Source organism: Arabidopsis thaliana, assembly GCF_000001735.4.
Source record: "Arabidopsis thaliana chromosome 1 sequence".
NCBI lineage: Eukaryota > Viridiplantae > Streptophyta > Magnoliopsida > Brassicales > Brassicaceae > Arabidopsis > Arabidopsis thaliana.
This window is the reverse complement of record NC_003070.9, coordinates 11973033-11996860: the sequence shown is the minus strand read 5'-3', so window position 1 is coordinate 11996860 and position 23828 is coordinate 11973033. Positions and strand designations below refer to the sequence as shown.

Here is a 23828-nt window from a genome sequence, read left to right as displayed (position 1 = left end):
ACTAGTATATCTCAAAATTCTACCAAAGTTTAATTTTACTATGAGTTAACATGTTGGTGAAATTAAAGAACTAAAAGGGATTTTATCTTTTAAATAGCTCATTAATAAATTTTAGTTATCCTCTTCTTTGATTATAATAAATTATATAGATTGTACTCTCTTTTTTCATTGTACCACAACAACAACAACAACAACAAAAAGCCTAATAAATTACCATCAAAATTTATTTCATATTGAAAATCTGAGTTAGAAAGAACTATTGCCCAAAATAACATCATAATTATATAATATCTTTGTTCATATCATAATCCAAACGAATTATTCCTCTGATGAAATTTGATTTGCATCTCTAGATTCTGGTACAACCCACCGGTTTATATTTTTCAACGACGTAGATACCTACAGAAAAAAGTGGCAACAAACAATATAATTAAGCTCCAAACCAATAACATAGCTTGCTTGAACAAACTAATTATTTTGGAAGGGGAAACTACAATTTTGTTTATTTAAACCTGTTGATCCCAATCTGTTCTGAGAGTCATGATGGTAAGCACACAAGTCTGAACAAATATTCCAAAAAGCATTCCTATCCATACACCCTTCAAAAAAAGATAAGTAAAGTTTTATGTTGTTTTCAATTGTTAATTTTATTACTTTTGTTCATTATGAAGAAAAAATATATAAAGAGAAAAACTTACTTTGACTTGCAAACCAACAACGTAACCAAGGACAAGACCAACAGGAATTCCGAGAAGGTAATAGCAAGCAAGGTTAATGTAAGCCACATATCCTTGCCATCCCGCTCCCACTGCCACTCCTGATAAGGTTTGAAACCAATTAAAGGCATATACTACGTTTCAAATATCAGTTCGAATTCGATACGATGATAACCATCACGCTTGAACTAGCTAATGTATATACCTGAGAGAACGGGTTGAACACTGTTCAAGAGGATGGAAAATGCTAAAAGTGGAGAAAGATCAGCGACTTCGGCTGCCACAGCTTCACTTGTAGTGAAAATGTACGAAATTCTTCCCCTTAGAAACAAGAAGACGAAGAATAGAACTAATCCTATAGAGAGTGACGTGAAAACCGCTACGATTGTTGCAAATTTGGCGCCTTCGGGGTTTCCCCTACCGAGCTCGTTGGACACTCTTACACTATATATAGAGATAATTACATAGAAGAGTGATATATAAATAATATTAAGATCATACCAAGAAAAAAAAAGATAAGATATAATTAGTATCAGTGAAGTGAAGTGTATCTGTGTATAGTATATATATCAATGCACCTTACTGCTGCCAAAAACCCAAGTGCTATCATCATCTGCAGTGCATTTACGTTGATGCTGCAAAAAAGAAATGGAAAAGATTAGTCGATTTGTAAAATATTATAATTTGTATGTTACTCTATTTATACTCATACCATATTTTAACTTAAGAGTCGAGTTAGTATAAAGAAAATGTGTAGTATGGAAACCAGAAGAGATATAAGGTCAATTCTTGTTTATTTACCAGATTGCTAGTGCATCAATCGCCACCTCTGCGTTTTTCAAATTCCCAGTGAGCAATACTAATATCGAGTTGTACCATAACTCCAAGCTGTAAAAAATAACGACCACCAAGTAATAATCATAAATTAAAAAAAGTAAAGTAAATTAACAAGAAAAAATCAAACATATAACAAAAGAAAAGTAACATGAATTATAATAAAATATTCAGTGTATAATATATATGCGTAACTGTAACGGTCGGATCAGATTCTCAGTGTAAAAGTATCACTAATTGATATTTATATTGTTTGCAGAGCTTTTAGATTCCATAAGCTTTTAGGAAACCTTACCAAACCATTCCACCGGAAGACAAAGATAGTTTGAAGACGGGCCATAAATCTTTGAAGGCCAACATAGTGAATCCTCTCCATGTATCCTTACACCCACCGGATGTGACATACAAGAGCTGCACAATGTTAGGCATCCAGAACGCAACTAGCGTAGAGGTCATTGCACCAGTGATCCCGAAATTGAAATGAACCACTAGGAGCCACGAGAAGAAAACATGGAGCCCTAAGGTTACAGCAGACACGTAGGCGATGATCTTGTTCTTGCTCTGAGATTGGAGGAATATTTGGCAAGTGAAGGCGGGTACGAAGGTGAAGTTGATGGCTATGAGCCATAGGGCTATGACCCGAGCCACACGAACAATGTGGTCCTCTTGACCTAAGGCTAAGAGGATCGGGCCTGAAAAGATGAAGATGGGCATGATGCAAATGGTACAACCTGTAAGGACGATCCATGACCTTTGGAGGTGAATCCCGAGCATATGGTATTGTTTGGCTCCGTAGGCTTGACCACATAATGTTCCTAGTGCACTGGCCATACCTAACTGCATTAGATTAATAGTTATAACCAATGTTGAGACAGTTACATTGTAGTTTCATGAAATAACATATATTCGAAAAATACTCCAAAATCATATATTATAAACTGAACCAAATTTTAATTGAGTTAACCGTGTTTTAGGCTGATGGGTTTAATTCCTTAAAGCGATTTAGGTTCAAATTTGGTTCTCTATATATATATTTTTAAGCGGTCTATCTAAATAGTTGGAAAATACTGAAATTGATAAGAGAAGTTCTCCCAAAACTAACTAGTTGAACACAGGCTCACAGAAGAATTAAACAACTCAATTGTATTCTTTCACATAATTAATTGTTTTCAGTGTATTAAATGAAGCAAAAAAAAGTCAAACATGTTAAAGCTCTTTCTTATTCCATAATATTCAAGGATTATATATCCTCTATATATGAAAAAGGAAACATTGGTGCTGAAAATTAAACAAAACATAATGTTAAATATTCAACAATCCAATATACAAAACTGTAAATCTATATAGTACTAAAACCAAACACTTCAATTTATTATCTTCAAAGTATTAAAAATTCATAGTACACTAATCAAATGTTTCATATTCTAATATATATAAAATACTTAAAAATTTAAATAACATAAATTTGCCCACAAACTCTTAGTCCATAATAATCAAGGGATTAGTGAGATTGAATAAAAATGGGAAAATTGTTATAAATGAAGTATATACCATTTCCAAGATCGTTATAGTAAACTCACCAAGATACCATTACTGAAACGGAGGAGAACGGTGAAGGTGATAGAGTAAGCGGCCAACTCGGTTGGGCCAATATGGCCAACAAAGCCTTGAGTTACCAATGAAACTCCGTACGTAGAGAACTTCGTGAAGATCGATGGCGCCGCCACAACCCATAGCTTCTTTGATTCAATCCAAACTTTTTCCTTCAACCCTAACTCATCATTTTCTTCTCCTCCGTTCTCAGTCGTCTTTTTCAACAAAGCCGCCGTGAGCTCTCCTCCTTCTCCGGCCATCTTGGAGTCTATGTTTGTATTTTATGGACTAGTTAGTTTCGGGAGAAGTAGTCAATAAATAGAAGAGAGAAGGCAGAAAAAGAGAGTTTGGGTTTGAGAAGCAATCTTTATAATTAATGTATTTAGTTTTGTTTTAGCGGGGATACAAAAATCCGTCAATGCCTCGTGTTGCAGTGACCAGTGAGTGGTTAAAATACTCTTAAGAAATAGATGCATTTTAAGATCACCTTAGATCGTGCTCTCATCGATCATTTGTCCAAAACAATTATGAATAATTTTTCATATTTCTTGTTACACATAGGTCGTGAGACTATGGTTTTATTCATATTTCTTGTTACACATAGGTCGTGAGACTATGTGTTTCACCAAAAACCATAATAAATAAATAAAACAAGAATCAAGTCACATTCTTGTGCTAGCTAACAAGATTGTGAGATCAACGTAATTAAGCAATTACAGTTTATTTAGTGAATCAAGATTATCATATTTATTAAGAGGATTTCCAGTATCAAATAATTATTATTCTTTTCCTAAAGCCTCGTTTAAACTTATAGATTCTAGTTCAACCAAATGGTTCAAACGTTTTAGCCACGACGACCTGAAAACATTTTAAAATATATTACCAATATAAATTCTTAAACAAGTTCGTAATTTTGTTATGATAAACGATTAAGGATTTCATATTTTTTAAAAATGTTAATCAATTAATAAAACATGTTTATTCCAATATGTGTTAGAGTTAGTAAGCACACAAGTTTGCACGAAAGTTGCAAAAACCATTCTTAACAAGACACTAGAGCTTGACCCACACATACGTGCGGGGTTTCATATTTTAAATTCAATATAGATTATTTTGTTATTTTGTGATATATATTATAGTATAAATTGTTTAATAGATTTTAAAAATATATAATATTTTGTTATGAGTAAACTTTGTAATATTATAGATATTATAAAGTTAAGAGTAATGATCAAAATTCAATTGCGTTCGTGTATAGTTATATTTTAAGATCCGGACTCACAAGACAAAATTATATTAGTAAGATAAATTAAGATATTACTTAATTGTAAAGTTAAGTGCTTGTACGTTATTATTTTCTAAACTAATCAAAACATTATAACAGTTTGATTATCAGTGTAAAATAGGATATGGATTTGGTTTTAGATTGGGTTATTTCATGTATATTTGCTAGGCATAACTATCTTGGAACGGAAAACCCATAATGTGCTATTATAAATTTTTCGTCTCATAACTCGTCTGTATATGTGAAATAAAATACTACCAACCCGTTATCCGTAATCATCACAAATAGAATTTGTGTCACAAAATACATACATGCAGAGTTATGTGTGTAAATAATTTTTTTATATATAGTGCTCATAACCCAAACTCATACCCGTTGGATATTTAATTTGATGTTTAGTTTGGTTTCATTTTTTTTTATATATAGTGCTTCCGTCTCTTTTCATGTCGTTTGTGTCTCAAAATTCCTATTTTCATTTCATTACATTAAAAGTATGTTCCAAAAGTCTTATTTTTTTACCTTTAAATATCATGTTATACTATATGACTGTGTTTTGTGGATAAACATATATGATGTTAAGGTTTACAAATATATCATAAGTTAAACACACAAATATCCTTTCTTGATTTTTGTTCCTTCTTCAAATTCAAAAATATAAATAACATTTTAACAAATACCTTTGTAAGAAATTTAATAATGTTTATTTCCTTAGCTACATTTTTCAATATTCTTATTTCCCTTGTTTAATCATAATTAATTGGATTTTTGAAATATAATTACATTTTGAAATACACCCATAAAAGCAATCTATTATTGCTGGATAATATGTTTTGAATGAAAAATGTATAATTATTTACATTATTAAAAAAAGTTTGTGCAATAATATATTATGGATTTATTTAAAGAAATATCCGGTTGAAAAAAAGAAGAAAAAAACCCCCAAAATATATGGAAATTAATATGTATAATTTCTTGTTTAAATATTTCTAAATGAATGGCATAATGATAATTAGTTTAAATTAATTATTTTTAGTTTAATTCATAGTAAATATAAATCTTTGTTATATCTAATCTTGTTTTTTAGAAATTGTGAAATAATTGTTTTCATTTTATATTTCAAAATACTTAACCCAAAATTCTAAAATTAAATTTATTTATCTATCGCAAATTATGATTTTTATTAATGGTATCAAGCAAGTTTTATGATTTTTTAAAAAAAATAAATAAAAATTAACTTCAAAAATGTTAGTTTAATAAAATAGTATAATTGGATATCAAATCTTAGTTTTGCAATTCTTATTGGTTAATAAATTTTAAGAAATAAAGTTTAATTTTTCGTCCATAATTAATAGGAAAGAGAAAGTTATTTTAATTTTGGGAAACTAATAATTACTTTAAAAAATATTACAATTTTTAATTTAAATCTATTAATTTTGTGATTACTATTGTATCCTTAATGAATTTATTTAAAAACACTAACAATCAATGGCATTCTATGTAATATTCTACCCTTCATAAGGTTGTTTATTTACAATACTTCCCAATTAATAGTATAGATTTTGACATTGAAAGAAAAATAGTTTTAAATTTTATACTACATAAAAAAATTTGGTGAATAAAAATTCGGTAGAAGAAATGTTAAAATAAGAAAACAACGTATATTTTGTTTTGAAAAATCATAATAATGAAAAAATAATTCTACCTTTATCTGCAAATCTATAGCATAGCCAAGAAAAATTCGAAACAAAATGCTAACAAAACAAAATGGCTTTGATTTGTTACGACAGCTTTATAATAGTTACACTAGATTTTTGTTGTAGTGCTATTTCTTTCTTCTTTGATCTATATCAGTATTTGTTTACCGTTTTTTCCTCTCAAATTTTTTTCTCTAAGAATGTGCGATAATTGGTTTGCCACTTGAAAGCTCTTAAAGATTCCTAGTTTAGTAGGTGAAAATGATCACTGAGTTAAGGACTGATACTTTAGTGGTCCAAATTCGTTACCACTTGTTTCACATTTACATTTTACGCAAGTGTGTACATTCGAGGGTGAAGTAGAAATTCAAAATTCGAATACAAACTCAAGTTTTACTTCAATCTTCACCATCATTCGTTTTGTAAAGTTTGGTTTCGACTTGGGGATTCTGGTTCAACCCAACGGTTCAAACGTTTCAACGACGAAGACACCTGCATTATTTATAACAATAAGGAGTAATGTATATATACAAGTCAGTTCTTATATTATAACCAAAAAAAAATACTTATAATTTTCTACTAAAAATCCAATAATATTCGATTTGCAAACCTGTTGATCCCAGTCTGTTCTCATAGTCATTACTGTAAGCACGCAAGTCTGAACGAAGATTCCGAAAATCATTCCTAACCAAACACCCTAAATTTTATATTTAAAAAAAAACTATTTTATATTTGTATATACAAAATTAAATTAAAAAACTAAAAAGAAAATATTAATAATAAAAATTGAGACTTACTTTGACTTGTAAACCAACGACATAGCCAAGAAAAAGACCGGAAGGAATTCCAACAAGGTAATAGCAAGCAAGGTTAACGACCGTAACATATTTCTGCCATCCCGCTCCAACAGCAACTCCTGTACCCATTTATAAATAAGTTCAACATGTTGTCTAGGGTTATAAACAAACTCATTCGTCACGTATTCATCATATAATGATAAATTGGTAACTCATTATACGTGAAAGTGACTGGATAGTGGATATATATCACACAAAACCCTTTCTACGTAAAAACCTATAATAACCAATTTCACATATTCAGTCAATGCATGAATATAGAGTGATCATTGAAAAATGAATCCCTACAACGTTCGATGAATTAATGTCTTATATATGGTAAACAATATAGGAGTATCGAAAAGGCAAGATACATACCAGAGAGAACTGGTTGAATACTGTTCAAGAGAATGGAGAAGGCCAAGAGTGGAGAAAGATCGGCTACTTGTGTGGCAACAGCTTCACTTGTTGTAAAAATGTATGAAACCCTTTCTCTTAAAAACAGGAAGATAAAGAAGAAGATGATTCCTATCGAAAGTGATGTCGAAACCACAACCATTGTTGCAAATTTGGCTCCATTAGAATTCCCACTCCCGATCTCGTTTGAAACTCTTACACTATTACAAAACATTATTACAAAATAAAATAAAAATATGAAGATGATTATAAGATATTTAAATAAAGCATGTGTAATCAAATATTTAGAATGACTTAATCAAGAAGAATATAATCAAATATATCTAGTATATACAATATATACGCACCTTGCTGCTGCCATGAAGCCGAAGGCTACCATCATCTCCAGTGCATTTATATTGATGCTGCGAAAATTATAACATATAATATTGAATCTAAGTGCCTATGATCAATCGCAAAAGCATTATGCTATTCCGCGGCTACCAATTAGCTAGAGAGTATAAGTACAATTGGTAACCTAAACCTATCATTTTCTCTAGCATCAATGTATATTGTTATGTAGACAATAAAACCAATTCTTTCTGTTTTCCTACGAACAATGTTCGTCAGTAGTGTTCCGTATGAAGTCAAAAATGGTAAAATGTCAGTAGCATTCAGACGAATGATCTAAAGATAATGTACAAATCGATCGTATGAATATAGCTTCAAAGACAAAAGACATAAAACTGATAAAAATACTTTACCAGATTGCAAGTGCGTTAAGAGCAACCTCAGCGTTTTTCAAGTTTCCCGTGAGCAGAATCAAGATCGAGTTGTACCATAGCTCCAAGCTGCCAAAAATTAATATCACCAAGCAAGTGCTATTATATATTATCATAATATATGTGTATATATATATATATTAATCATAGTAATATTATAACAATAATATTAATACTATTATAGTAATAATATTATTATACAAATACATAAACACGAAATTTTTCTCTATAACATTTATTCAAAATTTCTCAACCTTTGAGAAAATGAATGAATGTACTTGGCAGCTTTTCACCCAACGTGGCATTATATATAAATTAGGTGATCACCCGCGCTACGCCGCGGTTTTTTCGGAATTTTTCGTATTGTTTAGTTTAAATATAATTTTTATTTATCTAATTATTTATTCATGCAATAAGCAATTATTTTTAGTTTCAAGAATATTTTTTCTAACAACATTCTCAACAATGCATCATACATATAATTCATAAATAACGTTTGTATTAAACCAACTTAACAGAGGGTAGTTTTGGATTCTAGAAACCTAAGAATTTGATGATGGAGCTCCTTACGTATTCTTCACTCTCAGTGATTTATTGTATAAATATCAATTTAAGAGAATATAAATATCAATTTAAGAGAATAACTTACTCAAATCATTAAGTAATCTAAGACTATTATATAATCGTATTTTGAGTTTGGATTACAAAAAAAAATCTTCGAGTATGAGAAAACTATTAAAATTGTTTTATTGAAAAATCATGTAATATTAAAATAAATTTAGTAATACTATAATTAAATATGTAAAATTAAATAATAAATATATCATTAACCTATAAATTAGAAGTTGAAGAGCTTACATTAATTACTTAGTAGACACATGGCAAATGCTAAAGTGATGATGTGTTAATCATTTGGAGAGAGTTGGTCAACTTTTCATATATATGATTACAACCACATGGTCTACAAAAGTATTTGTATGACTAGTAAATATATACTTATGTCGTTGATGGATGTTGATACTTTTACCAGGTGAGAAGATTAGAAAATCATACCAAATCATGCCACCGGAAGATACAGATAGTTTAAAAACGGGCCAAAGATCCTTGAAAGCCAACCAAGAGAATCCTCTCCACGTTTCCGTACATCCACCGCATGTGACAAATAAAACCTGCGCAATGTTAGGCAACCAATGTGCTACGAGCGAAGAGGTCATGGCACCAGCGATCCCGAAATCAAAATGAACCACTAGAAGCCACGACAAGAAGACATGGACTCCTAACGAAACAGCAGCAACGTAGGCGATGATCTTGTTCTTACTCTGAGCTTGGAGGAACATTTGGCAAGTGAAGGAAGGCACAAAGGAGATGTTGATGCCTATGACCCATAGAGCTATGATCCGAGCCACACGAACAAGGCGTTCCTCTTGACCTAAAGCCAAGAGAATAGGGCCTGCAAAGATGTAGATGGGCATAAGGCAAATGGTACAGCCTGTGAGGACGATCCATGATCTTTGGAGGTAGATCCCAAGCATATGATATTGTTTTGCTCCATAGGCTTGACCACATAGTGTTTCTAGCGCACTAGCCATGCCTAACTGCATATTGTTTCATTGACGGTTCGTTATTACACCAAAAAAAAACTATTTTATGGTTAAATATTTTACATATTTTGCCTATAAAACAAGAACTAAGTAGGTTTGATAAACGCTTATATATAAACAACTATAATATTTAAACTTTAAACTTGGATATTGCATGTTGATAACTAAAAAATGTATATAACCTATAAACTCTTGTTGGTAAAGAGATCATATATTGTGTATTGAATTTTTTTGGTGTAACTGAATATATGTCCAATGGTCTAATAACATTTTAAAAGCACTATTTCATATTATAAATTCGAACCTCACACATGATATGCTAATTAAAGACCAAAACATTAAGAAAACGATGGCATTGGCAGGTGACCATTGGACATTTGTGGCCAATGACTCGCTATACTTCTTGACAATGTTATCTTTGTTGCACTATGGAGTACAAATAAGAAAAGGGAATATATTGTCTTAATATAAATTAATCTTCTGACTATTCCTTTATTTTTTTTGTCATTTCTTACAATATTTTTTTTTCACTTTTTATAAAATCAATATATTCTCCAACTTTTTTTTGGTTAAAGGTGTTTGTTATATTCTCCAACTTTCTAAACTTTATTCTATTTTGTATTTACCCACTGATTCTACTTAACAATGAAATGTTTTTGTTGCATTTCCAACCATTAATAATAATTGATGTAATAATCAAAACTCATGGAGTTTCAGTTGAGACTTGTTTATGTGAAAAAGGTAACTACACTAACAATAAACGAAGAGTATACGACCAACAATGCCTTCCAAACATTCAATATCTTATATACATAGAAATAGCATAATTTCATTTCATAAAGGCAAAGAGTTGAGTGGTTGTGAATTTTTATGATTGGTTGACAAATCAACCAAAACAAGTTCCCACAAGAAGTCTATCTAAGCATTCACGTCACCGTTTATATAGTACGATTTATATCATTCAAACTAATCAGAACAATCCTTAACATATATTAATAGTTATTAAAACAAAAAAAAATTGTTTTTATGTTTTACGAATTTGTAGTAAAGAGTGTGTGGAAGAACTGATCTAATCGTTATAGACTTATAGTAAACTCACCAAGATACCATTACTAAAACGGAGGAGAACGGTGAGAGTGATGGAGTAAGCGGCCAACTCGGTAGAGCCAAGATGGCCAATGAAAGCTTGACTTATCAAAGATAGTCCGGACGTGGAGAACCTCGTAAAGATCGCCGGCCCAGCCACAACCCATAGCTTTTTAGATTCCCTCCAAACCTTCTCCTTCATCCCTAACCCATCCCGATCTTCTCCGCGATTCTCCGTCGACTTTTTCAGAAGGGTCTCCGTCACTTCTCCTTCTCTTCTCGCCATAGCTTAGGAGAGAATGAAGAGAGAGTAGAGAAGGCATGGAGCGAGGAGAGATTTTTGTTTGGTGGGTTGTTTATTTACGTACGGAGGAAATGAAAAGCCGGCCTACACCTCTTTTTAAGATTCTTTAATTTGCCAAATTGGTATTTTATATGCAAAATGAATACTTTTCATAAATAAATTTTAAATAAAATTTAAAATTTGTCAAAATTACATTTACATTTATACATTGCATACCGAAAAAGACATAGCTAGTTTTGAACAAATCACCCAAAAAATGGGATGAGATAGTCGAAATATATATCACAGCGAGGTATGGCCTCTACAAATATTTTACCAAAAGTTGGTGTTTGAATAGACACATCTTTTATAACCAAACCAAATCCAATTAATTGTTGTAAGAGTTTAAGGTTTTTTGAAACGAACAAAACAAAAATGCAAACTATTGAAACACATCACACATCGGTGGTGGGGGTGGTGTTGTTGTTGGAAGGCATGTGACCGGTGGTAGTAAGACCAACGGTTGGTGTTTGGTGGTAGTTGTAGTAGTTTCCGTTCATGAAAAGGATGTGCGCATGCTCTCCAACATAACCCACTTGTTGATAAGGATATTCCATCAACATATTCATGAGTGGATCATGTTGAAACGGATACTAATGATTTGGATCCAAACTGAAATTATCATAGATTTCATGTTGGTATTGAATATGATAACTAAGACCAATAGGGATATAGAGCTGAATCGGCTCATACTGATTCTGATCCATCGGAAGATCGGCACCCGCAACAGGAAGAGGAGCTGCACCCGCACCCGCAACTGAAGTATGAAGTAGAGGAGGAACGGAAGAAGAAGACTCACCATTGTTTGTAAGGATCTTGACCCTGGAATTAAGCTGATTGATATAGTGATCAATATGAAAACTTAAATCTTGAAGGTCCCTTGCACCATACTGATGCTCACTTATCTTACCCTCAACACAATCAAACATAAAATGTGTAAGCTGAGTTTCTCGGTTTTCAAGACGTAGACGCTCCAGTTTCTTTGTTTCTTTGGTAATTTGGTTCTACAAGTAGGTCTCATGACTCATCATCAGCTTGGACCGTTCTATCGCCGGCCTTTTAATAAACATTAAAACCGCCTCTTAAACACCTTCGGTTGACGACCACACCACTGGATTCTCGTACGGACTGTAGGTTACCACACATGCTTTGACTTCGCAGAGAGTTGTCAACTCATGGAGTTTCTTCGTTATCCGTCCCTTCCTCATGGGCATGCTTGTGTTAGTTAGTTTCGACACTTCTTCCCCTATCAAGCTTACTGCAGTTCGTGTCTCTATGTTTGAGTTATGTATGGTTAAGCTTTTCAATTTTCGAACTTGTTACTCGGATTTCTCCGATGAAGCCTAATCTTCATGTATCTTTCTAATTTCAATTTATAAATTATGAGCACACAAAAAAAAAACCTTGAGAAAAAGTTGTGGAATTGTTTTGTTTTTCTGCATATAATTTACCAAATAAATAATTGAGCAAAACTTGAAAAAAACTTGAGAGAAACTTAGGAAAGTAGTCACAGCATTTAGTTATATATTTTTTATAAAGGTTTTCAATGATGTTATTTTTGTTATGTTTTTAATAAATTATGTATACTTTAATATTGTAAATCAAAATTTTCACAATTGGTTTCGTTAGTTTGCGTTTTGATTACAAAAAAAAAGAAAGATTAGTTAAGTTTTGTTAAAAATCACCAAAATATATAATAATTATGATTGATAAAACTTTTAAATATATTAATTTAAATTTGTACTAAAATCTACATTAACGTTTTATGAGTTACAGTTGACATTTTGGATCATTTTAAGAGTTTTTAGATAATGTTATTAACTTAAGAACATATGTTATATTCGTGTTTTAGGTAACCTGATTATATGTGAAATATAATAACTTTGAATTTCATCAAAATTCAACCTTATTTCTTATAAATCAGAAATATTCATAATATTTTGTGTTATTTTATTAAATAATAGTATTGTAGATACTTTATGTGCTGGAAACAAAATAATTATTAAATAAAGATATTGTAATAAATTACAAAATTTACTGAATTATTATTTGAAATATGAAATTTGATTGTGTATTATGTAATGTAATATACTTTTCTATTGTAAATAAAAAATCTTTTTCTTTTTGAAAAGTCAAAAAGCAGAGTAAAGTAGAAGATTTAATTCCTCTACATATAGCAAAAGAAAAAGTTTTCTTCTAAAATGACGTACGTTTACTTTTTTCTTCTTTTTATTTCTCTCGTCATAAATATAAATATATATTTATCAATATTAAAACTCTTTTAAAATCCCTTATAAATCTTTTAAAACCCTTTTAAAATCCATTGTAAATCTTTTAAAACCCTTTAAAAATTCTTTGTAAATATTTTAAAACTCTTTTAAAATCCCTAGTAAATCTATTTTCCATCAAAAAAATTTTAAAAAGGTTTTAAATGATTTACAAGAGATTTTAAAAGGTTTTAAAAAAATTTACAAGAGTTTTTAAAGGGTTTTCTTGTAAATTCTTTAAAAAAATCTTTTAAAAACCCTTGTACATCTTTTAAAACCCTTTAAAAATCTCTTGTAAATCTTATAAAACCCTTTTAAAATCCCTTGTAAATCTTTCAAAACACTTTTAGTTAATTGTTTTGATGGTAACTTCTTCTTTTTTCTCTAACGTTGAATTATTGTTATCTACAGAAGTTGGTGATTGACGGCCACACCACTGGATTCTCGTACGGACTATAGATTACCGCACATGCTTTGATGTCGCAGAGAGTTGCCAACTCATAAAGTTTCTTCGTTATCCCTTCCTTCCTCATGGGCATGCTTGTGTTAGTTAGTTTCGACACTTCTCTTGATCTCCTATGAAGTTTACTGCAGCTTGTGTCTCTAAGTTTGAGTTATGTATAGTCAAGCTTTTCAATTTTCGAATTTGTTACTCGAGTTTGTCCGATGAAGCCTAATCTTCATGTATCTTTCTAATTTCAATCTATGAATTTGGTGCACACAAAAAAAAAAAAAAAACTTGAGGAAAAGTTGTGGAATTGTTTTGTTTTGCATATAATTTACCAAATAAATAATTGAGCAAAAATTGAGAAAAACTTAGGAAAATAGTCACAGCATTTAGTTATATATTTTTTATAAAGGTTTTCAATGATGTTATTCTTGTTATGTTTTTAATAAATTATATTTACTTTAATATTGTAAATCAAATTTTTCACAATTGTTTTCATTAGTTTGCGTTTTGATTGCAAGAGATTAGTTAAATTTTGTTTAAAATCACCAAAATATATAATAATTATGATTGATAAATCTTTTAAATATATTAATTTAAATTTGCACCAAAATCTACATTAACTTTTTATGAGTTACAATTGACATTTTGGATCATTTTAAGAGTTTTTAGATAATGTTATTAATTTACAAACATATATTATATTTGTGTTTAGGTAACCTGATTATATGTCAAATATAATAACTTAATGTTATTAATTTAAGAACATATGTTAGATTCGTGTTTAGGTGACCTGATTATATGTCAAATATAATAACTTTGAATTTCATCAAAATTCAACATTATTTCTTACAAGTTAGAAATTTTCATAATATTTTGTTGTTATTTTATTAAATAACTAGATTCTGACCCGCACATACGTGCGGGGTTTCATATTTTAAGAAATGTATTGGAATACATTTTTAGTGTATAAATTATAATGTGCATAGAAAAGTGCATAGTATTATTTATGATACAATAACTAAATTTTTTATTAATTTATATTATTTATATTTCATTGTATTTTGCATAGTAAATCGAATGTTAGATTTGTTTCGATTTGCGGAATAATATAAAGTTATTTGGAAAATTTGTGTATTTTTGTTAGTTGGATGTATATACAAATTAATTGTTTTTGTTTGAAATTTGATCAATTAGATTATATAATGTGAAATTTACTCTGCGGTACACCGTTGATTGATTTTTTTGTAACTAAAAATTTGAATTTTAAGATATAGTTATTTTGTAAATATTGTTTCTTTTGTTTAGTGTTTAAAATTGTATAATTGTGTTAAAATTGTTAATTATAAGATTTTACTCGTAGATTATCATCCCGTATGAATATCAACTCAAACTCGTTCCACGAGATAACTTCATTTCGTAAAATTAAATATTATTTTTGTTATTTTTAAATATTCTTATTGTAATATATAAAAAAAATCGAGGGATTGACCTGTGGTAGATCTTGGATTAATATATTTTAAAATAACTTGTGAGTTATAAATTTATGATATTGTAGTATATAAAACCGATTTTTAGTGTATACCTTTCAATAATTGTATAAAGTATATTTTAAAAGTCAAATTTTGTATAAATTAATATTGCAACCTCATGAAATCGTAGTGATTTACCCGTAGGGTACCACGGGGTAATTTTAATTTTAATTTTTTATAAACTGATAAATTTGTTGATTTTAGTTAAAAATAAAAAATAAATTAAGTTATATTTGTTTTTTTATTGTTTCAGATTGTATAACTATATTTTGATTGTTAATTCCATGATTTTATCTATGGCATAATATTTATCAACACCCGGCTAGTTTCTTTTAATCTAGTGTTGACCCTGAAAGAAAAATCCATAAGAATACGCATAAATGAATAGTAAATTAGGAGATAAACATCATTAGAACATGAAGTAATTTACTTATGAATCTCTATCTATTTTTTTTTAAAGAATCAATATACTAGATTAATTGTGAGGCAATGTGAATTACATATTTTCAATTTAGGATGACGAAAATATTTTTTAAAACTACAAAATAGTTTCAGTATATATTTTCTTTTCTATAATTCAAATTTAGCTTAGTTATATATTTTTAAAATAATGAATATTACATGTTTAAAAAAAATAAAAGTTTATATCATTTAAATTCTAATTTAATTGTTAAATATTTTAATCTATACTGAAACTATTTTGTACATAATTACAAATCTAAAATCCAAATCTAAATTATTTTTTATGTGTACTAATCAAAAACAATTAACATAGTTTTGTTAAGGAAATTGTATAAAATCTAAATTAAATAATAATTTGTTATTAAATTGGATTGTAGTTTCCGAATTATCTAATAACATATTACCAAAATAAATAAGTTTGCATATATACAATTCAAATTAAAATAGCCTGATATGTTATGGAAACATTTTTAAATGATTTTCGAAAATATTGGGTAGTTATTAATTTATTGATTTAATTCAATTTTTTTAAAAAAAACAAAATCTCTGATATTTATTTAGTTGTAGTAGTTGTTAATTTACTAAATTACGCATGCTAAAATTTATGCGTAGTTAGTTTTAAACTACTCTTACAATGTTGTAGTTTACACAATGCTTCCCAATTAATAGTATAGATAATAGTATACTAGATAGTTTATGTGCGGGAAACAAAGTAATTATTAAATAAAGATATTGTAATAAATTACAAAATTTACTGGATTATTATTTGAAATATGAAATTTGCTTGTGTATTATGTAATGTAATATACTTTTCTATTTATTTGAACCAGCGATATTTTGCATAGAAATTATTATTACCTATACATTGATTGCTATTAATATCTTCGTTAGCATATCATTTTTATGTTTATAAAAAAAAAGGTATATATATTAAGTTCCGAAAGATTACTTGCTTAATTATTAGGTTGTTTTAATTAAATTTAGTTTTTAATTATTTATTACTTTTAATTGGAATTTGTTGATATTTTTATGTTGTTGAGATATTTATATATAATACTAATGACAAATTTTTGTAAATAATCTAATAAATGGTGGACAATTAATCAAGTTTGTTGAGAATTGTTCTGGTTGCGACACGTCATGACATCTCTATAAATAACACAGTAGCTAAAGGTTATTCTCTTAAGTGTATTTCTCTATTAAGATATATAGGGGATTTCTCTATTAATTCTAGTTTATAATTTTAGAAGTTTATTTGATTAGTTAAAATTTAAAATAATTTAGCTAGATTCAATTGTTACTATTTGAATATTAAATTATATAGCTAGATTCCACAAAAAAATCACATATAAATTTAGTTAGATTCAGCAATTTAGCTAGGTTCCTCAATCCTCACTTACCATTTGAAACTTGAATGTGTCTCTATATCAATTAAGGTTTACATTCTTTTCGGGTTTCATTAGGATTTAAGGTTTCAATTTGTGGATTCATCCTAAAAGGTTTTCCTAGCGACAATAATACTTGACCTTCCACAAATTCCGGAGAATTTCAACTCAGTATCCCTTGTTCTTATTAGGGCTCTTTTTCTTATGACAAAAGAACTGGCATGTGGCCAATACGATGTGAAGAGTGAACGAGAACCTATGTCGATCGATAAATCAAATTAGTACTGGGCCAATTTATAAAAAGATAGACAAGAACCTTAGTGGGCGTAAATACCAGATTAAAGCCCATTATAAAAGGAGCAATAATTGGAGATGGAAGTTATGGTCACGGACACGTAAACTTTTACAGAGCTTTATTATACTTTATGGTAATAAGACTTTAACCTTTTTTTAGTACATAAAGAATTGTTACACGGCTCTATGTAAATCTTCCAAGTAGTAGTAACTCCGACAATAGTACTATCATGCACAGAATTCTCAACTCTGTTTTGGTAACACTATAGTTAACGAAAGTAGAAAGAATCTAGTGACTCGAATGGTTCGTGCTAACTCAACAACCTTAATTTGGTTGTTGAATAAATTATCTCATACAACAAATAAAACAAAATAAACGAGGTATGGTCTTAAAATGTATTCATTGATTACGACAAAAACAGACAACAATTATAATCTTGCCTGATGTCAAACATATGCATGCACGATATTATTAGTCAAAATTTTCCCATGTAGTAGCCAGAAATAGGACAAGTTAAAATACAAAAACAATCTAAATTGAGCAACTTTATAGGAGAACCACGTGAAGGAATCTAACGAGTGGACCCTGACGGCACGTAGCCTATCGAGTCAAAAAGATAGCAAACGGCGCCTAAAAAAGGATTTGAGCCATGGCATTTCCGTAATTATATTATTAATACGAGGGTAAAATAGGGAAATGAAAGACAACTGACGTCACGTGCGAGTCAGGACATGGAACAATTGGCAGACCACAGTAACCAAGTGGTCAAGCTCAAGCTTTAGCTCAAAGGTCTGTCTCTTCAGGTTTTGTTTATGAACCAAATAAAAAACAAAACTTTACCGGAGATGACGACGGAGCAAGCTTTGTTGTCTATGGAAGCTTTACCTTTAGGTTTCAGATTCAGACCAACGGATGAAGAACTCATCAATCATTACCTAAGGTTAAAAATCAACGGCCGTGATTTAGAGGTTAGAGTCATCCCTGAGATCGATGTTTGCAAGTGGGAACCATGGGACTTACCTGGTTAGTCTCTTCTTCTTCATGATTTCATTTTTGAGAATTGAAAGGTGGAAGCTTTGTGAATTTTGGATTGTTATTGAGAGTGATGATGATAAGATTTTTTAGGGTTTTGTTTGAATGTTTAGGGCTATCGGTGATAAAGACAGATGATCAAGAATGGTTCTTTTTTTGTCCTCGTGATCGAAAGTATCCGAGTGGTCATCGTTCTAATAGAGCTACTGATATTGGTTACTGGAAAGCTACTGGGAAAGATCGAACTATTAAGTCTAAGAAGATGATTATTGGTATGAAGAAGACTCTTGTTTTCTATCGTGGAAGAGCTCCTAGAGGAGAGCGTACTAATTGGATTATGCATGAGTATCGTGCTACAGACAAGGAACTAGATGGTACTGGACCTGGTCAGGTCTGTTTTGTTCTCTTTTCTTGTCTACTCAAGGTCAATTATAGCTTCTTGTCTGGTTCAAGCTACTCTATGGTTGTGAGGTCTTTGGTTGCTTCATATAGTAAGAAATTTGTTTCTTGAAATGGCGATAATAGAGTTGATGTTGCTTAGTTTAAGTATTACTACTCTTAGATTAATGTTTTTGTCTTTGATAGTGACCTTTTGGCTTGTTGGTCTCTGTTTTGGTAATAATCGTTAGGCTTGTTTGTGTGTGTTTGTTACAGAGTCTTCTTCATACCAGTTCTAGCTTCTTGTCTGCTTCAAGCTAATCTATAGTTGTGAGGTCTTTGCTTGCTTCATATAGTAAGAATTTGTTTCTTGAAATGGCGATAATCTAGTTGATGTAGCTTAGTTTGAGTATTACTACTCCTACTTAGTTGAACATTTTGTTAATGATGGCGGTGACCTTTTGGCTTGTTCGTGTGTGATTTTTTAAAAGTCTTCTGCTTATATATTTTCTTTGGTTGTGTGTGCTTTGTAACAGAATCCGTATGTTTTGTGTCGCTTGTTCCACAAGCCTAGTGATAGTTGTGATCCTGCACACTGTGAGGAAATAGAGAAAGTTAATTTTACTCCAACCACCACCACTAGATGCTCTCCTGATGACACATCTTCTGAAATGGTCCAAGAAACAGCTACATCTGGTGTACATGCTCTAGATAGATCAGATGACACTGAGAGGTGTTTAAGTGACAAGGGCAATAATGATGTGAAACCTGATGTTTCAGTGATAAACAATACTTCTGTCAATCACGCTGAAACTTCTCGTGCCAAAGACCGTAATTTGGGCAAGACGTTAGTAGAGGTAATACTTATTTTCAAGTGATCTCTGTTTGCACCAACTATAGCATTTTGTATCACAATTTTTCCATTGCGTCCCATCGTTAACCATTTTGTGCTTTCTTATGGTATAGGAAAATCCACTTCTAAGGGACGTTCCAACTCTTCATGGACCCATCTTGAGTGAGAAATCATATTATCCAGGACAGTCAAGCATCGGTTTTGCTACATCTCACATGGATTCTATGTATTCTAGTGATTTTGGAAACTGTGATTATGGGCTACATTTTCAAGATGGTGCCTCTGAACAAGATGCATCTTTAACAGATGTCTTGGATGAAGTATTCCATAACCATAATGAATCCTCTAATGACAGGAAAGACTTTGTACTTCCGAATATGATGCATTGGCCTGGTAATACAAGACTGTTGTCTACTGAGTACCCATTTCTCAAAGATTCTGTTGCTTTTGTTGACGGCAGTGCTGAAGTTTCCGGCTCACAGGTTACCAGAATGTATAATAAGGATTTGTAAACTGATAATGATTTGGGACTGACCATAATGTTTCTTCATGTGCAGCAATTTGTTCCTGACATTTTAGCTTCTAGATGGGTCAGTGAACAGAACGTTGATAGCAAGGAGGCAGTAGAGATTCTATCTTCAACCGGGTCCTCTCGGACCTTGACGCCACTTCATAACAACGTTTTTGGGCAATATGCTTCATCGTCTTACGCAGCTATCGATCCATTTAACTATAATGTCAATCAGCCTGAACAGTCATCCTTTGAGCAAAGCCATGTTGACCGCAACATTAGTCCCAGTAACATTTTTGAGTTCAAGGCTAGGTCTCGAGAGAATCAGAGAGATCTGGACTCTGTTGTGGACCAAGGCACTGCTCCTAGAAGAATTCGGCTGCAGATCGAACAGCCATTGACGCCAGTTACCAACAAGAAAGAGAGAGATGCGGACAACTATGAAGAAGAAGATGAAGTACAATCTGCCATGTCCAAGGTAGAATTCAGTCATCCTGCTAGTGTTGTGATCAACTTGGAATGACCTTTCAAATGACCGTTGATGAATGTGCAGGTCGTAGAGGAAGAACCGGCTAATTTAAGTGCTCAGGGGACTGCTCAGAGGAGAATCCGCCTGCAGACGAGATTGAGGAAGCCTCTCATAACCCTAAACAATACAAAAAGAAACTCAAATGGCAGAGAAGGAGAAGCAAGCCATAGGAAGGTAAGATGTTTCGTTCAAGTTACATCAACCATCATCTCCATAAGCAAAGCATCTAATGTTGACATAAATGAAAAAAAAAAAAAAAAAAACATTAACAAGTATGATTGAAACAGTGTGAAATGCAGGAAAAAGAAGATATATCATCATCATCATCATGGCAGAAACAGAAGAAGAGCTTGGTGCAGTTTAGTAGTGTGGTGATAATAGTGGCGGTGATAGTTGTTTTAGTAGAAATATGGAAAGAGTCAAGAGATGCGAAATGTAGCTTCTTGTTTCATCAATTAGATTCCTTCAAAGGCATGTTTACTTGATGATATATTGTGCCATTCTCCATGTTTTTCGTTTGTATAATCAATCGCGTTTTAGTCTGTATTTTTTCTCTTGTAGTGTTGAGTAATGAAGCCAAATTCTCTAGAATCATTAACAAGTAGCTTTCTTTTCCATTTTTTGCAGTTCTAAGTTCAAACTACTTCTACGTGTGTGACCGAACCAAATAAAATTTTATATTTAGTTATTATAAAATTAGTTTGGTTTTTCGTTGATGAATTTCTGAAGTCAACCAAAATTTTTGTTTCAATTAAATGTATATATAGAAGAATATATCATACATAACATACACTAATTACATTTATCCATATTAAATCAAATCTAACCTTGAACCAAAATAAATAGAATTTGAATAGATTCTAAATATGTTGTTTTTAATATAAAACCAATTGTCTGAGCCAAATATAATTTGTTTATACAACCACCAATTTACTAGTAATGAAGCGATTTCATGTAATTATTTAGCATTAAGACTTTAAAAATTTTCAATTTGGAAAAAATAAATTGTACAACAGAATTTAGGAAAACAAATCTTAAACCAAATTACTTTTATTTATTTATTTATATATTTGTATAATATTTTGTCTTATTTAAATTAATTTTAATAATCATAGGTGTTAGTTTACCATTTTAAAAAAGACGGGGTTTAAAAACTCACCAAAAAAGTTGAGAGTTTTTTACATGTTTTTGGAAAAGGTAAAGGTATTTTTATCTATTTTTCCAAAAATAATAGTTTCAAAATTAAAATTCAATATAGTCTTGTCATATAATAAAATAAATAAATTATCTCAAACAATACATAATCAAATTTAATCTTGATGGAAAAGGAAAAGAAAACATAGTTTCACAAAAATGTACGAGACAAAATGGTAAATATGTTTGCATACTCAAAATAAATATTATTCAAAATAAACATGTTTATTTTACAATCAATATATATATATATATATATATATATATATATATTGTTTCTTAAAGGGATGGCTTACGTAATAGTACGTCCGTCTTCTAAACCATGTAATTGGATAACAAAACACTATTAGCCTTAGACGTCTAAACCATGTAATTAGTGACTTAGTGTGCCGGACTGTAATGCCTCCAAAACCCATTTTAACGTGACAATTTGGTGGACTATATACGATATTTCATCCTTATCACTTATCAGTCCGATCATCTTATTATCAGAATCAATATATCATGACTATTTAGACCTATGCTTCAGACACGTAACCAAATCGACTGACCAATCCGTAGTAATCTAAACATATCCAAATCCAACCATATACCATACTTTAGTATGAAATTTAAAAGCTCAACAAAAACTAAAATCAATCCAACGTCCTATGTTACGTATATAGACGACGATATTTTTGTGATAGTTTCAAGGTTTTCATCAATGAGATTGCAGTTCACATTAAACGTTTCACAGATTCTGACACATCCTAAATAAATGCGGTTAAAGCAAAAATGTTAGGGACGTTAAAAATGAAACGCTTCATACATACTACTAATTAATTATTTTTTCCTATTTACATCTTAAAATATTCGAATAGAGACAAACCATTCACGAGTATAATCAATCGGTGTTGATCTTTATCTTCATAATAAAATCCAAACAACCATTTCGTTTTTTCTGTTTTGTTTTGCTAAGTAAATATTCATTAAAACTAATAAATTGTTTTGGTCTAACAAGTTCTATAACGCCTACAAATTTGATTCTATAGAAACAAAACAAACTCAGAAATCTTAGACTATGGACAGAAACAATAAAATTTACAGTATCAAATGAATAAACGATTTTGAAGTTCTAATCAAGTATATTAGAATTTTGATGTCGTTTACATTCTAAGGATATGAATTTTTTAATTAAATGACATAAGAAAACAAGATAAAGTTTGGTTTTGCGGATAAACATCAAACGGGTTCGGAGTGGATCCCGCATGATAAAGAAATGGTGAGGTCCATTTCCATCCAATTCAATGTGCGTTTTCTACAGGTTTCGCAACACTTGTTTCTCTTCTATTTATTATTCAAATCTAGACCAATTTTGGCGCAACGTTACACAATAAGTACTTTTTAAATATATTCGAATATTTCTTATGTTTGTAGTGAATAATTTAAGAGAAAAAAAAGTCATTAATGTCTTCATTTATTTGGTTATAGCCAAAAATGTCTAATAATGTAGTATAAACTAATAAACATATATAGACAATTCTAGTATAATGTAGTATAAATTAATGTACCACCTCGATGGTTACTGAATTATTTGTACTATCCATTTACAATATAATAAAGTCAGATGTTAAAAAAAAAAAAAAAAGACAATTCTAGTGAAAAAAATACAAATTCAAAATTATAAGAATTTTGCGTTCTAAAAGTTGAGGGCTAATAATTTTGAATTTGCTACTTATTCGATATAGTGAAGTAAAAACTGCAAATTATATTAATTTTGAATATGTTAACCATTAG

The 23828-nt window shown here is 30.4% G+C and overlaps 4 protein-coding genes across 6 annotated transcripts; 1 reads left to right on the top strand and 3 right to left on the bottom strand.

Moving 5' to 3' along the window:
- Positions 1-148: 148 nt before the first annotated feature.
- Positions 149-3563, bottom strand: AT1G33090 (MATE efflux family protein). The gene is made up of 8 exons (NM_103043.2): positions 3131-3563; positions 1846-2387; positions 1518-1604; positions 1295-1351; positions 922-1160; positions 699-817; positions 513-599; positions 149-399 (listed from the first exon to the last, which is right to left on the bottom strand). Exons 1-8 carry the CDS (start codon positions 3401-3403, stop codon positions 319-321), a joined length of 1485 nt encoding a protein of 494 aa, NP_174585.1. The 5' UTR covers positions 3404-3563; the 3' UTR covers positions 149-318.
- Positions 3564-6340: 2777 nt separating this feature from the next.
- On the bottom strand, positions 6341-11211 carry AT1G33080 (MATE efflux family protein). Of its 2 annotated transcripts, NM_103042.6 has the most exons (8): positions 10837-11211; positions 9190-9731; positions 8119-8205; positions 7723-7779; positions 7337-7575; positions 6920-7038; positions 6733-6819; positions 6341-6614 (listed from the first exon to the last, which is right to left on the bottom strand). In NM_103042.6, exons 1-8 carry the CDS (start codon positions 11107-11109, stop codon positions 6534-6536), a joined length of 1485 nt encoding a protein of 494 aa, NP_174584.2. In that variant the 5' UTR covers positions 11110-11211; the 3' UTR covers positions 6341-6533. The 2 variants fall into 2 exon arrangements, with proteins under 2 accessions (NP_174584.2, NP_973955.1); NM_202226.3 differs by having other exon boundaries at positions 6354-6819; positions 10837-11154.
- A 350-nt stretch (positions 11212-11561) lies between these two features.
- On the bottom strand, positions 11562-13972 carry AT1G33070 (MADS-box family protein; the record flags this gene model as incomplete). The annotated part of the gene is made up of 3 exons (NM_103041.1): positions 11562-11686; positions 11780-12077; positions 13898-13972. The coding sequence occupies 3 exons, from the start codon at positions 13970-13972 to the stop codon at positions 11562-11564; spliced, it is 498 nt and encodes a 165-aa protein (NP_174583.1).
- Positions 13973-18238: 4266 nt separating this feature from the next.
- On the top strand, positions 18239-21554 carry NAC014 (NAC 014). Of its 2 annotated transcripts, none has more exons than NM_103040.5 (7): positions 18239-18578; positions 18701-18978; positions 19502-19822; positions 19932-20300; positions 20376-20807; positions 20883-21032; positions 21158-21554. In NM_103040.5, the coding sequence occupies exons 1-7, from the start codon at positions 18368-18370 to the stop codon at positions 21341-21343; spliced, it is 1947 nt and encodes a 648-aa protein (NP_174582.3). In that variant the 5' UTR covers positions 18239-18367; the 3' UTR covers positions 21344-21554. The 2 variants fall into 2 exon arrangements, with proteins under 2 accessions (NP_174582.3, NP_973954.1); NM_202225.2 differs by having other exon boundaries at positions 21146-21554.
- Positions 21555-23828: the final 2274 nt, after the last annotated feature.